At 39.4% G+C, this 13,220-nt stretch overlaps 1 protein-coding gene across 1 annotated transcript in view; it reads left to right on the top strand.

The window, feature by feature from the left end:
• xkr9 (XK, Kell blood group complex subunit-related family, member 9) overlaps positions 1–8,842 on the top strand; it is a 31,920-nt gene extending 23,078 nt beyond the window's left edge. The window contains exons 2-3 of the mRNA XM_069915417.1: positions 303–490; positions 6,753–8,842. Of these exons, the coding sequence (XP_069771518.1) occupies positions 303–490; positions 6,753–7,483 (919 nt within the window). The 3' untranslated portion in view covers positions 7,484–8,842. The remainder of the gene's footprint in view (positions 1–302; positions 491–6,752) is intronic.
• Positions 8,843–13,220: the final 4,378 nt, after the last annotated feature.

Below are 13,220 nucleotides of genomic sequence, written 5' to 3'. Positions count from 1 at the left end.
AATCATACATTAGCCTCATAGGTGGGCAGATCTATCCACTGATTGGCAGGTAAGGTGACTTCCGACTCGGTTCCAGCCAGAGAGGCCACATGACCCCCCACAATCCACATAACTACCAAGTTCCAGGTGGAGAGGTCACATGACCTCACCCCGCAATGCACACTACAGACACTGCCTGGTTCAGTGAGTCCCTTTAACTTCTCTTTGTTCACTCAGATTTCAGCATTTCAGGTTTTTGTATATCTCAACTTCAATCAATGTTGTGTTATGTTTCAGAAACATTTTTCTCTTTGCTTCCAAAGGTTCATAATGGCACTTATTTATGGATACAAGGCAGCATTCAAAAAAGAAGAAACTCCGCTGAAAGCCATATATGCAGTTACAGATTTGAGCATGTTACGATTGTTTGAGACGTTTTTGGAAGCGGCACCTCAGCTTGTTCTTCAAGTCTTTATCCTGTTGATGTTTGAAGATAGAGAATATATTCAATGTAAATTTGCTTTAATTATCAGTTATTACCATTATGTGCCATTGTTTGAAGAACTGGGTTTATCGATTAATCAGGATAGATTTTCTTTGTTTTAACACAGTTACCTGCTGTGCTATGTTCTACAGTCCTGTCTCAAAATTACTCTTGTGATTCACCAAGAGAACTAGCCATGATTTTTTTTTTCTTTTTCCAATACAGGAATTAATAGATCAACCATCAGCATTTTACTCTGGTGGGGGAGAGAGAGAGAAACCTGCCATTTTTGCCATTTCATTGTGTTGTCTGAAGATCATTTAAGGGTATTTAGTCTCCACAGACATTAGCTGCTGTATTCAGCTCCTGCACTGTTCAAGGTTGGCATGTGTCTGTGATAATAAGATCTGAATATCATCACAGCAGCTTTGATCCTATTTATTCTAGGAGTTGGTCAGATGCTGCTTCTTTCCATGCACATTGAATAGACTGAGTTTCTCCATGAAGGAGATCAGAAAAATATGTGTCCTCCTGAGAGAAATCTTGAAACTGTCCCTTTCTTTCCACTGCAAAATCTTTCATGCAGTGGCAATTTTTGAAGAGGAGCCAGGAGAAATGAACTGAACCCTCAGCTCAGAAAAGAAGGGGAAGGAGGAGAGCAGTAGTGATACGGGATTCGATTGTTAGGGAGACAGATAGGAGGTTCTGTAGGAGAGGTTGAGAATCCCGGATGGTCTGTTGTCTCCCTGGTGCCAGGGTTCACGATATCTCGGACCGAGTTCTTGGTATTTTCAGGAGGGAGGGTAAGCAGCCAGATGTTGTGGTCCATGACATGGGTAGGAAGGAGAAGGACGTTCTGCAAAGAGAGTTTAGAGAATTTGGTGCAAAGTGAAGGACAGAACCTCCAGGGTTGCGATCTCAGGAGTGCTACCCATGCCACATGCTAGTAAGGGTAGAAATAGGAAGTTAATGCAGCTAAATACGTTGCTAAAGAGATGGTTCGGGGGGGGAGGGCCTCGTGTTTCTAGACAATTGGCCTCTATTCCAGGGAAGGTGGGACCTGTTCTGACAGGATGGTTTGCTCTTGAACTGGAGGGGCATGAACATCCTTGCGGGTAGGTTTGCTAGTGCTGCTCTGGGTGGTTTAAACTAGATTGGCAGGGGGATGGGAACCAGGGTGCTAGAGTAGATAGTGAAGTGGAGGATGATAAAGGTCATGAGAGGACGGCATGTACAGACAGAAATCAAAGGTTTGTATGTGATAGAAATGTTCTCAGATATTTATTTCAATGCAAGTAGGAATGCCAGAAAGGCAGGCAAGTTTAGAGCATGGATTTGCATGTGGTATTACAACATTATTGCTATTCATGAGACTTGATTGCAGGAGGGGCAGGACTGGCAGGTCAATGTTCCAGGTTCCATTGTTCAGATGTGATAGAGGGGGAGGGATGAAAGGGGGAGGAGTGGCATTGCTAGTCAGGGAAAACATCACAGCTGTGCTTATACAGGACACCCCAGAGGGCTAGTCTACAGAGGCCTTATGGGTGGAGCTGAGGAACGGGCAAGGTTTGATCCCGCTGAGTGCAATAGTCAGAGAGAAATGGAGAAGTAAATCTATAGAGAAAAAGCAGACCGATGTAAGAAACAGAAAGTTGTGATAGTAGGAGATTTGAACTTTTCACATATTGACTAGGACTTCCATAATGTAAAAGGGCTGAATGGCTTGGAGATTTTAAAATATGTTCAGGAAAGTTTTCTAAATCAATATATAGAGGTACAAATACTGGATCTAATATTGAGGAACCAGACAGGCCAGGTGATGTATGTGCAGGTGAACATTTTGGATCCAATGACCATAATGTCATTAGTTTCAAGTTAATTACAGATAAGGATAAGGATAGGTTTGGCAGGATGATTCCTGGAATGGAAGGGCTAACATAGGCAAATCTTCTCTGTACTTTTTCCAACATCATTACCTCCCTTCTAAGGGACCAAATATAAGGAACATTTAGTGGCTCTTGGGCTGTGTTCATTGGAGTATAGAAGAATGAGAGAGAAATCAATGAGACATTTCAAATGCTGAAATGATTGGACAAAGTAGATGTGAATAAGATGTTTCCCTTGGTGGGATAATCCAGGACAAGAGGGCACAATCTTAGAATTAGAAGGTACCCATTTAAATCCGAGATGAGGAGAAATTTCTTTAGTCAGAGGGTTGTGGATTCGTGGAATTCATTGTCACGTACAGCTGTGGAGGCCTGATCATTGGGAGTTGATAAGTATCTAATTAGTCAGGGTAACAAGGGATATGAGGAAAAGCTTGGAAATTGGAACTAGATGTGAGAATGGTTTAGCTTTATCTTGTTACCCACTACAATTCCCTGACTGTCACAATCGCTCCACAGCAGATGCAATATCATTGACACTCCACTCAGCTCTGGATCGCCTTGAAAGCAGTAACGCATACATACGGTTGCTCTTCATCAACTACAGCTCAGCCTTCATCACCGTTATTCCTTCAGTGCTGGTCAACAAGCTCCAAACCTGGGACTTTGCACCCTCCTCTGCAAATGGATCTTTGATTTCCTCATGAGAAATCCAAAGTCAGTACAAATTGGAAACCATGTCTTCTCCTCACTGATGATCAATACAGGTGCACCTCAAGGATATGTGCTTGGCCCATTGCTCTACTCACTCTACACCCATGACTGTGTGGCCAGGCACAATTCAAATGCCATCTACAGATTTGCCAATGACACCATAGTTACCAGCAGAATAATATAGGTGGCAAGAAGGAAGGGTACAGGAGGGAGATGGATCAGCTAGTTGAGTGCTGTCACACCAACAACCTTGTACTCAATTTTAGCAAAACCAAGGAGATGATTGTGGACTTTAGGATAATAATGAGACACAACCCAGTCCTCAATGAGGGGTCAGCAATGGAAAGAGTCATGAAATTCAAATTCCTGGGTGTCAACATCTCTGAGATTCGTTCTGGACCTTTTCATATCGATGCAATCGAAAGAAGGCTCGCCAGTGGCTATACTTTGTGAGGAGTTTGAGGGGATTCGGTATGTCCCTGAAGACTCTTGAAAACTTCTACAGTCTGGCTGATTGCATCACTGTTTGGTGCGGAGGTGCCAATGCTCAGGACAAGTAAGAAGTCCAGAGGGTTGTTAACTCAGCCTGTGACATCACAAGCACCAGCCTTCACTCCATCAAGGGCATCTAAAGAGGCAGTGTCTTAAGAAAGCAGGCACTATTCTCAAGGACCCCAATCACCCAGACCATGCCCTGCTTAACTCTGCTACCATCGAGTGGTGTTCTGTCATCATTAAAGAACAAAATGTACAAGTTATTCAGCTTTTTACCCCTTCAAAACTGGATATCACAGGATATCTGAACTTTAGTTTAATGATTGTGGAATGGCATAAATGCCAACTTTGGTGTATTGTTGGCTCTGTAGCAGTAGATACTTGGGCACGTCTCTGAATAAAGACTGCGTGGAATCAATGATCTTACCTCATTGTCATTATATGATTAGTATGAGACTGATCTCACGACATTGGTGGCATTCCTGTGCCCTTGATGTCAAATGATACTCAATGCCTCTATAGTGAATTAGTGTTCATGTAATACAGGAACAACTTGGTGACTAACTCACCACTGTTATGGAACTGGTTTATAAAAAACAGTGCCCTTTTCGAGGTATGTGTGCCAGGCTGCATTTGCTTGGTTAGTAAAACAGTGGATGCTTTAGCTATGCTGACAGTTGAATGCCAAACTGTACCTTCTTCCGTTCACAACATGCTGTGTCTTGAATTCTTCAAAAATTAATAAGATTGGAAAGAATGGAGCATTTTGCCCTGACATTTTATATCTTCTGGTGTACTTCAATGAAAGCATAGGCCGACCTAGCCCCTGAAATGTCTGGAGATGACGCAGTTTTCTTCTTGCAGCCTGTGCTGGCTACCCTCTTTTTCCATTGAGAAACCTGCTGTGAGTTATTGGGGCTGTGGGGGAAAATCACCCAGAAAGAATTAATTGGTACTTAGTCCAAATGACAGAATAAATGGAAATGGCCTCGTGATTGAATGTTGAATTCTCTCCTTAGGCTTTTTATATCAATTTTTGTGATTTATTTTGTCATTTAATATACATCAGGTGCTTATTCCTTCTCTGTACAGAGTGAGCAAACATCAGAACATCTAGATTGTGTAATTTTGCTGTAATTTTGCTGTTGTTTCAAACAGAAAATTTCTGCACCATTTCATTAACTGTCACAGATGGCTATAATGAACAAAATGGATACAGTGTTACAAAAGGGTTTGCCCAGAAACCTTCATTGACAGCCAGGGAATGGTGAAGTTTACAACATGGATGGAGGTTATCTAACTCATAGTGTCTATATTGGCCTTTTATTATTGCAACCAGTATTTATTTGTTAGAAGAAACCTTAGACCATCTCATCAATTGTCATCCATTTGTATTCTTTTACTTTCTTGAATGAATATATTAAATTTGTGACTGCAATTTCATTAAATAATTCAAATAACTAAGGAGAATGAAAAGTTGTAGCAAGAACTTCTGTTCACCTTTTTTTTTCCATAGCCCAGAGTCAAGGTTATAAGCCACTCTGGTTCAACTGTTGGTTTTTGAAAAAAATCCTATTTTGCTGTTTTATCCATGTTTTAGGATGATGTGTGGGCTGCCTTCAGGAGAGTGAATGCGAGGAAAGCATCCGGTCCGGATAGAATACCCATCCAAGAATTAAAAATTTGTGCTGACTAACTTGTCAATGTATTGACGGATATCTTCAACATTTCATTCTGAGTGAGTGTGGTTCCCACTGATTCAAACAGGTGTTAATTGTACGAGAGCCCAAGAAGAGTGTGGTAACCTGCCTAAATGACTATCAACCAATGGGACTCACATCAACAGTGATGAAGTGTTTCGAAAGACTAATGTTGAAGCATATCCTATCCTATCTAAGCGGCGACATGGATCTTTTCTAATTTTCCTGACTTAGGAACAGCTCTTCAGTAGATGTCATCTCACAGGCTCTACACAAAGCCTTGGAACATCTGGACAGTAAAAATGTATACATCAGGATGGTCTTTATCAACTACAGTTTGGCATTTAACACAATCATCCCCTCAAAACTGATCAGCAAACTCCAAGCCCACTGAATAATTGGATCCTTGATTTCCTTACCTTTGCACCACAATCGGCGAGGATTGGTAAGAACATCTCCTCCACAATCTCCATCAGTACCAGAGCATCACAAGGATTCATTCTTAGTTCCCTGCTCTACTCGCTATACACCGATGACCACATGATTCGATACAATGAGAAGACGATTTACAAATTCGCTGATGATACCTTGGTAGTGGATTGTATGTAAAAGGGTGATAAGTCAACATACAGGAGCGAGATTGAAAACTTGGTTAAATGGTGCACCAACAACAATCTCACACTCAATGTCATCAAAACCAAGGAGCTGATTGTACGCTTTAGGAAGGGAAACACAGAAGTGTATGATCCAGTGGAGAGGGTGAGCAAATTTAAGTTCTTGGGAGTCACTATCTCGGACAATCTTTCCTGGAGCCAACACACTAATGGCATTGTGAAGAAAGCACGCCAGCATTTTCTATTTCCTCAAGAATTTGTGAAGGTTTGGCATAACCAGAAATCCTGGCAAATTTTTGCAGTTGTATGGTGGAAAGTGTGCTGACCATCTGCATCACAGTCTGGTATGGGGCCACCAATGCCACTGAATGAAAATCCCTGCAAAAGGTTGTGGACACAGCCCAGGGAATCATGGATAAAACCCTCCTTACCATCGAGAACATTTGTAGGGAACATTGCCATTGGAGAACAGCAGCAATCACCATGGATCCACACCACACACTCTGCTCTCACTGCTACCACCAGGAAAGAGGTAACGGTGCCATAAGAGCCACACCACCAGGTTCAGGGACAGCTGCCACCCACCACCATCAGACTCCTCATTGACAAACTCAATCAGGGACTTGTGTAAGAACTTACTTTTGCACTTTATTGATTTTTTTTCCCTTTCTCTATATTGCACAGTTTGTTTACGTGACCTAGTAGGACAGGAATGAAAACGCAGTGAATGAAAATAGCCTGATATATAACTTTTTTTCCCCAGAATGATCATGCAAATGATAGAGAAGTTTTAGAGTGCACAAGATGACTGTTTATTACTTTTAGTATTAGCATTGAAATTTTTAAGGAAACTGAGTAAACTGTTACTTTTCTTTTGCAGATGTGTCTGTGATTCTGTCAAGCATGAACATCTCTTGGGCTACTTTGGATTACTATGCAGCACTAAAAAACTCTTTAATTGATCAACCAAAACTAACTTGTGGGTTTGCTTATTTGTTTTACTTTTTTTACAAATTGTTGACCCTTAATGCAAAAGTTTTACTCGTAACTCTTTTGGCTATGATAAATATCATTGCTTTTGTGGTTTACTTTTGTGTTTTATGGCTTATTATGTTCATCTGCGTTTGTGTGCAGAAGACTAAGTTTTGTACATCCAAGATCCAGGAATTTATTTACAGGGCAGTTGTTGCCTTCATTTTAGTTTTCACATTTTTCAATTTGAAAAGTAAGAATACAAGAGTGGTTGCGACTCTATATTATACATTTCGAATAGTTGAAACTGTTGTGATACTTTTCGTATGCTGGTTTCTGAAATCTTCTACGGTTGCTAAAAGCTACAGTTTCCTTCTTAGTTTAATTATTGTGCCATCATTAATAGCAGGGATTGTTTGCCTTGTGTTGTATTATAGTTGTTACCATCCAAAAAGGGCATATGTTGAAGAGTCTAATCATTCTAAAAATTCAATAAACTTAGACAGATCTTGTGATGAGATTGATGGACCCTCACCTGAAAGGTTGAACAATGCAAATCAAAACACCATTATGATTAATTCAATAGGCACTGAACCTGAAATAATAAATGATAGAATAACACATTTTTTAAGCTTTTAACTGAATAAAAATTAGTACCACTGGAATTGACGACTTCTTTCTCTAGATGCAGGGTACTATATTTGGTGTCAAGAAGACCATTTGCACATCATAATTTTCACAGCGGATTGTCCTTTCAATTAGTAATATGTATGTTTATGCACAATCTGCTGTTAAAAAGCAGAAAATTGTTGAAAGGTAGCAATATTTGTTTTATTTAAAATACCTCTTATCAAAATATCTAAAAACACTGTGACAGATTATGTTGTGCTTGTATTGTACAGAGATATGTTTTTGGGAGATAAATTGTGCAGGTTTTTTAGTGTACATCACAAACACTTTAAAACAAATCTTATTTAAAATATTGGAACTCTGCTCATTCTAGACATGTCGGCCCCAGAGCCTTTGCAAAAGCTTTGGAGAGTGCCCAAGAGACTTCAGAAATGGATTGTTGTTTACTGTGACAGAATATAGATATTTCTGTTATAAATTGGGGCAAGTGTTTTAGTGTAGTTCACATACAAACATTTTAAAACAGATCTTATTTAAAATACTGGAACTCTGATCAAGCTAGACATGTCGGGGTCAAGAGCCCTTGCGAAAGCTTTGGAGAGTGCCCAAGAGACTTCACTAATGTTTACAAAAATTCAACAGATGAAATAACTTGTCGGAGCCACAGATTGTCTGGAGGGGAACTTGCTGTTCTAAGAGGGTCATGTGGTTTTGCAAGCAGAGAGTCAAACAGGTTTTCTCTCTGTGGGAGAGTGGGATCAGTTCTACAGTGTTACAGTCAGCAGCAGCAGCTGGGACTGAAAAAGACAAGCTGGCAAGCTTGTGGAAAACCCCATTTGGAAGATAGGTTCTAAGTGCTTAGTTCAGCCTGGTCAAAGCCCTTGTGGTTCATGCAAGAGGAGAGGACTGGCTGTCTAATGTTTCACTTGGAATAAGAGAATCAAAAAACGAACTCTGGGGTGACCTGAAAGAAAGGGGGTTATCATCTGGAGAACCCTGATGGTGCAAGTTTCTTCGACAAGACACTGAAGTGGCTGGTTACAAGGAATCAGTTGTGGATGTCCAGCGAACAACAAATCTCTCTCTGAAAACCGACAAGAACCTTCCTGAGTGGTAACCGTTTACCTTTCAAGCACCAAAGCCTGGTGAACTTTATAAATGTTAAATTCTGTGCACAATGTAAGAATTGGCTGCAACCAGTAAACTTGAAGGAATGAGAAGTGGGATTGGACTGTGAATCAAAGAACTTTTCTGTACTTACACCCACATTACATACATGTGCAATTAGAAGGGGGTTAAGTTAGGTAAGTTAAGTTAATACTGCTAAGTTAAAATGTGATTCTGTTTTCATGTTTAAAGATAATTAAAAGCAACTTTTGTTTAAGAAACCATTTGTCTTGGTGAATATCTATTGCTGCTGGTTTTGGGGTTCTCTGAGGTCGTAACATTTTTGGGGGCTCATTGTTTCAGATTGATAATTGGAGTTTTTGTAATTTATTAGTTAGTTGGTTCTTTTCAAGCTAATTTAAAACTTGTGTGTGGAAAAACAGCATCAATGGATGTTGATACATTTTTGTCACAACCATCATCTGCAGAACTGCAGAGCAAGAGAAAAGTGGAACTGATGGTTATTTCTAAGGCATTAAAGCTGACTGAAGTCAAGCATTGGATGAGGAAAATACAAATGCAAAAGATTATAGTGAAATATATAGGTGAGGGAAAAATTTGTTGAGAGACTTTTGAGTTGGAATTGGAGAAACAGAAATATGAGGCAGAAAAACTGAAAAATGGAGGGAGGATGATGAAAGAAAAAAACGACGGAGAAGTTAAAAATTGAGATGGAGGGAAGTAAGAGAATTGAGGCTGTAACTCCTGGGAAGAGGTTTTTGGCTAGTCGAGAGGTAAATCTAGTTCCTCTTTTTGATGAGGGAGATGTACATATTTTCAGCTTTTTGAAAAAGTTGCTGAGAGTTCAAGATGGCCAAAATAAAAATGGCCTCTTATGCTCCAAAGTGTATTGAAGCGAAAGGCACAAATTGCTTACTCTAGTTTGACTACAGAGCAAGTGGTAAATTATGATACTGTTAAACAAGCAGTATTGAAAGCTTATGAGTTTGTTCCAGAAGCATATAGACAAAAACTTAGGAGTTTGGTGAAAACATGGAATCAATCTTATATGGATCTTGCTCTGAAAAAAATCTGTATGTTGGTGCGCCTCAAAAGGAATAAATAATGATTTTGACAGATTGAGAGAATTGATATTGATGAAATTAAAAGGTGAGTTCCAAATGAGACTAAATTATACCTGGATGAGGGAGGCGGCAAACGGCTAGATTAGCGGACGAATTTGCCCTAATTCACAAAAATACATTTCAGAATAGTGAGCTTTTTCAGAGTTCATGTGCCTGTTCAGAAGGTTAATGTGGAGCAGACTAGTAAACCTGAAATTAAGTCTAGGGAGAGTTAAGTTGAAAGAAAAGATGAAGGTAAGGTAGGAAAGGACAGAACTTTTGGATTTGTATGTCATTTTTGTAAGAAACCTGGTCATGTTATTGCAAATTTTCTGGTGTTTAAAAAGAGATGAGAAAAGGAGTTTTTACCAGAAGCATATATTCAGACAGTTGAATTTAAGGAGAGCAGATGTTCCAAACCTGGTAAGGGTATCATGGATGTTTTCAACCTTTTGTGTCAGAGGGCCTGGTTTCAGTAAAGGAGGGAGGATCACAGGTTCCAGTTAAAGTTCTTAAGGGCTATCAGTCACTGTTGTTGAAAAATGTTTAACTCTGGATCAAAGGACTGACACGGGGGAGACCACTTTGATTAAAGGTGTTGGAGGTGAGGTAGAATCAATATCTCTTCCCAACATAGTGCTGAATTCAGAATTAGTTAAAGGACCTGTTGTAGTAGGGGTAATATCAAAGTTACCCATGCAGGGTGTCTCATTTTTATTAAGGAATGATTTGGCAGAGGATAAAGTTGGGTCAGTTTTGAGATTAACAAATAGGATGAGGTTATTTGGTAAGGATGAGGTTGAAGAGGGTTGTGAGATGTATCCTGTATGTGTTGTAACAAGGTCTTTGTCTAAGAAAATGATGAGAACTGAGGAAGATCCAGTTGATAGAGACTTGTCCAGTGTTTCTGAAATGGTTTTGAAAGTGCAGGGTAATTGTGAGAGTAAGGATTTCTCTTTTTCAACAAAAGAGTTAATTCAGCAACCGAGGACAGATACAGATCTTATTGACTTAAGAGACAAAGCAGGAAGTGAACAGGAGATTAAAGAAATGCTTGTGTTAGTTGTTGACCGGGTTGAGGAAGTTATGAATCATAAGATTATGGAAACAGAATCTTGTGAGGGTAACCTTAAAAAAACCATGGTTCCTGTGTGCCTGTCTAACTCAGCAATTTTGGAAAATTTAGAGGAAAGGTTAGGCCATCTTAAGTCGAGAACAGATGCAGTTGAAAGAATAAATTTTGAAATATACAAATTTGTTTCATGATGTGCCAAAAAGGACATGATGTGGATGTGGGAGAAGCAAGTCCCATAAAACAACACCCATATAGAATAAACACTCAGAATAGTAAAATCATGGATCAGGAGGTGGAATATATGTTGAGAAATGATATTATTAGACTTTCAAACTCAAGATTGGAGTTCTCCTTATATTCTGGTATCGAAACCAAATGGAACTGTTAGGTTCTGTACAGATTACAGGAAAGTTAATTCAGTAACTAAAACAGATGCTTATTCTGACTTGAGAATAGATGACTCTATTGATAAAATTAGGAAAGCTAAATTTCTTACTAAGTTGGATTTGTTGAAGGGTTGCTGGTGTGTGCGTCTAACTGAGAGAGGAAAGAATATTTTGGCTTTTGTAATGCCATCCAGTTTATATGAGTATAATGTGTTACCTTTTGGCATGAAGAATGCCCCTGCAACATTCCAAAGAATGATTAATTTGGTAATCCAAGCATTAACACATACAGATGCTTATATTGATGACTTGGTCACAAAAAGTGACACATGGGAAGAACATCTAAGGGAATTGTTTGCAAGAATGTGCAAAGCAAACTTAACTGTTAATGTAGCAAAAAGTCAATTTGCAAATGCCACTGTAACATACTTGGGTCATGTAGTTGGTCTTGGTAAAGTTTCACCTATTCAGGCTAAGGTGAATGCAATTTCTGAGTTTCCTGTTCCCAATGGCAAGAAGGCAGTGAGAAGGCTTTTAGGAATGGCAAGATATTATAGGAAATTTTTCAGACATTTTGCTGAGGTTGCTCTTCCTTTAACCAATCTTTTGAATAAAGGGGAGAAATTTGTGTGGACTAAAGTTTGTCGGATAGCTTTGGAAAATTTAAAGGAGATGCTATTACCCTGTGTTTAAAAAATCTCCTGACTTTGACAGACCATTTTCTTTAACTCGAGTTAAAATTCCTTTGTAGGGGGAAAGTGTGACCGATTATGTTGTGTTTGTATTGTATATAGATATGTTTTTGGGAGATAAATTGGGTAGGTTATTTAGTGTAGATCACATACACTTTAAAATAGATCTTATTTAAAATACTGGAGCTTTGCTCATGGTAGACACGTCGGCCCCAGAGCCTTTGCAAAAGCTTTGGAGAGTGCCCAAGAGACTTCACTAATGGATTGTTGTTTACAAAAAGGCAACAGATGGAAGAACTTGTCAGAGATCTAGACTGTCTGGAGTGGAACTTGTGGATCTAGGAGGGTCATGTGGTTTTACAATCAGAGAGAGAGAGTCAAACAGGCTTTTTCTCTGTGTGTCTGTGTTTGTGTGTGTGAGAGGGAGAGAGATCAGTTCTGCAGTTTTACAGTCAGCAGCAGCAGCTGGGACTAGAATAGGACAAGCTGGTAAGCTTGTGGAAAACCCCATTTGGAAGACTGGTTGTGAGTGCTTAGTTCAGCCAGATCAAAGCCCTTGAGATTCATGCAAGAGGAGAGGACTGGCTGTCTAATGTTTCACTTGAAATAAGAGAAACAAAAAGGAATTCTGTGGTGACCTGAAAGAAAGAGGTTATTGTCTGGAGAAGCCTGATGGGGAACATTTCTTTGGCAAGACAATGAAGTGGCTGATTAAAAAGGAATCAGTTGTCTGTGTCCAGCATACAACGAATCTCTCTCTGAAAACAGATGGGAACCTTCCTGAGTGGTAACCTTTCAAGCATCAAAGCCTAGTAAACTTTATAAATGTTAAATTCTGTGCACAGTATAAGAATTGCCTGAAACCAGTGAACTTGGAGGAATGAGAAGTGAGATTGGACTGTGAATCAAAGAATGTTTCTGTTCTTACACACACATTACATACATGTACGCTTAGAATTAGAAGGAAGTTAAGTTAGGTTAGTTAAGTTAATAGTAATAAGTTAAAGTGTGATTCTATTTTCATGTTTAAAGATAATTAAAAGCACCTTTTGTTTAAGTAACCATTTGTTTGGTGAATATCTATTGGTGCTGGGTTTTGGTGTCCTCTGGGCTTGTAACAACACAAAATTATGGTCAATCCAGTTTCCTCAGGAATCTTGTCTGGCCAAAAGAGAGGCAAAAGACGGAACCAGAGATTTAACTGGGGTCAAATGGGTGTCATCCTCTTCAGTGATATCAAAGAGGACAACCAGAGGGTTAGGTTTGAAGTTTAAATTAAGGATTGAGGTAGGGTTTGGAAAACATCCCTCCTGTATTTTTCAAGGCCAAGGCACGTCCAAAACATATGAATAAGAGAGGCCT

The sequence above is a fragment of the Narcine bancroftii genome, chromosome 2, assembly GCF_036971445.1.
Source record: "Narcine bancroftii isolate sNarBan1 chromosome 2, sNarBan1.hap1, whole genome shotgun sequence".
Taxonomy (NCBI): Eukaryota; Metazoa; Chordata; class Chondrichthyes; order Torpediniformes; family Narcinidae; genus Narcine; species Narcine bancroftii.
This window is presented reverse-complemented; position numbering and strand designations above follow the sequence as displayed.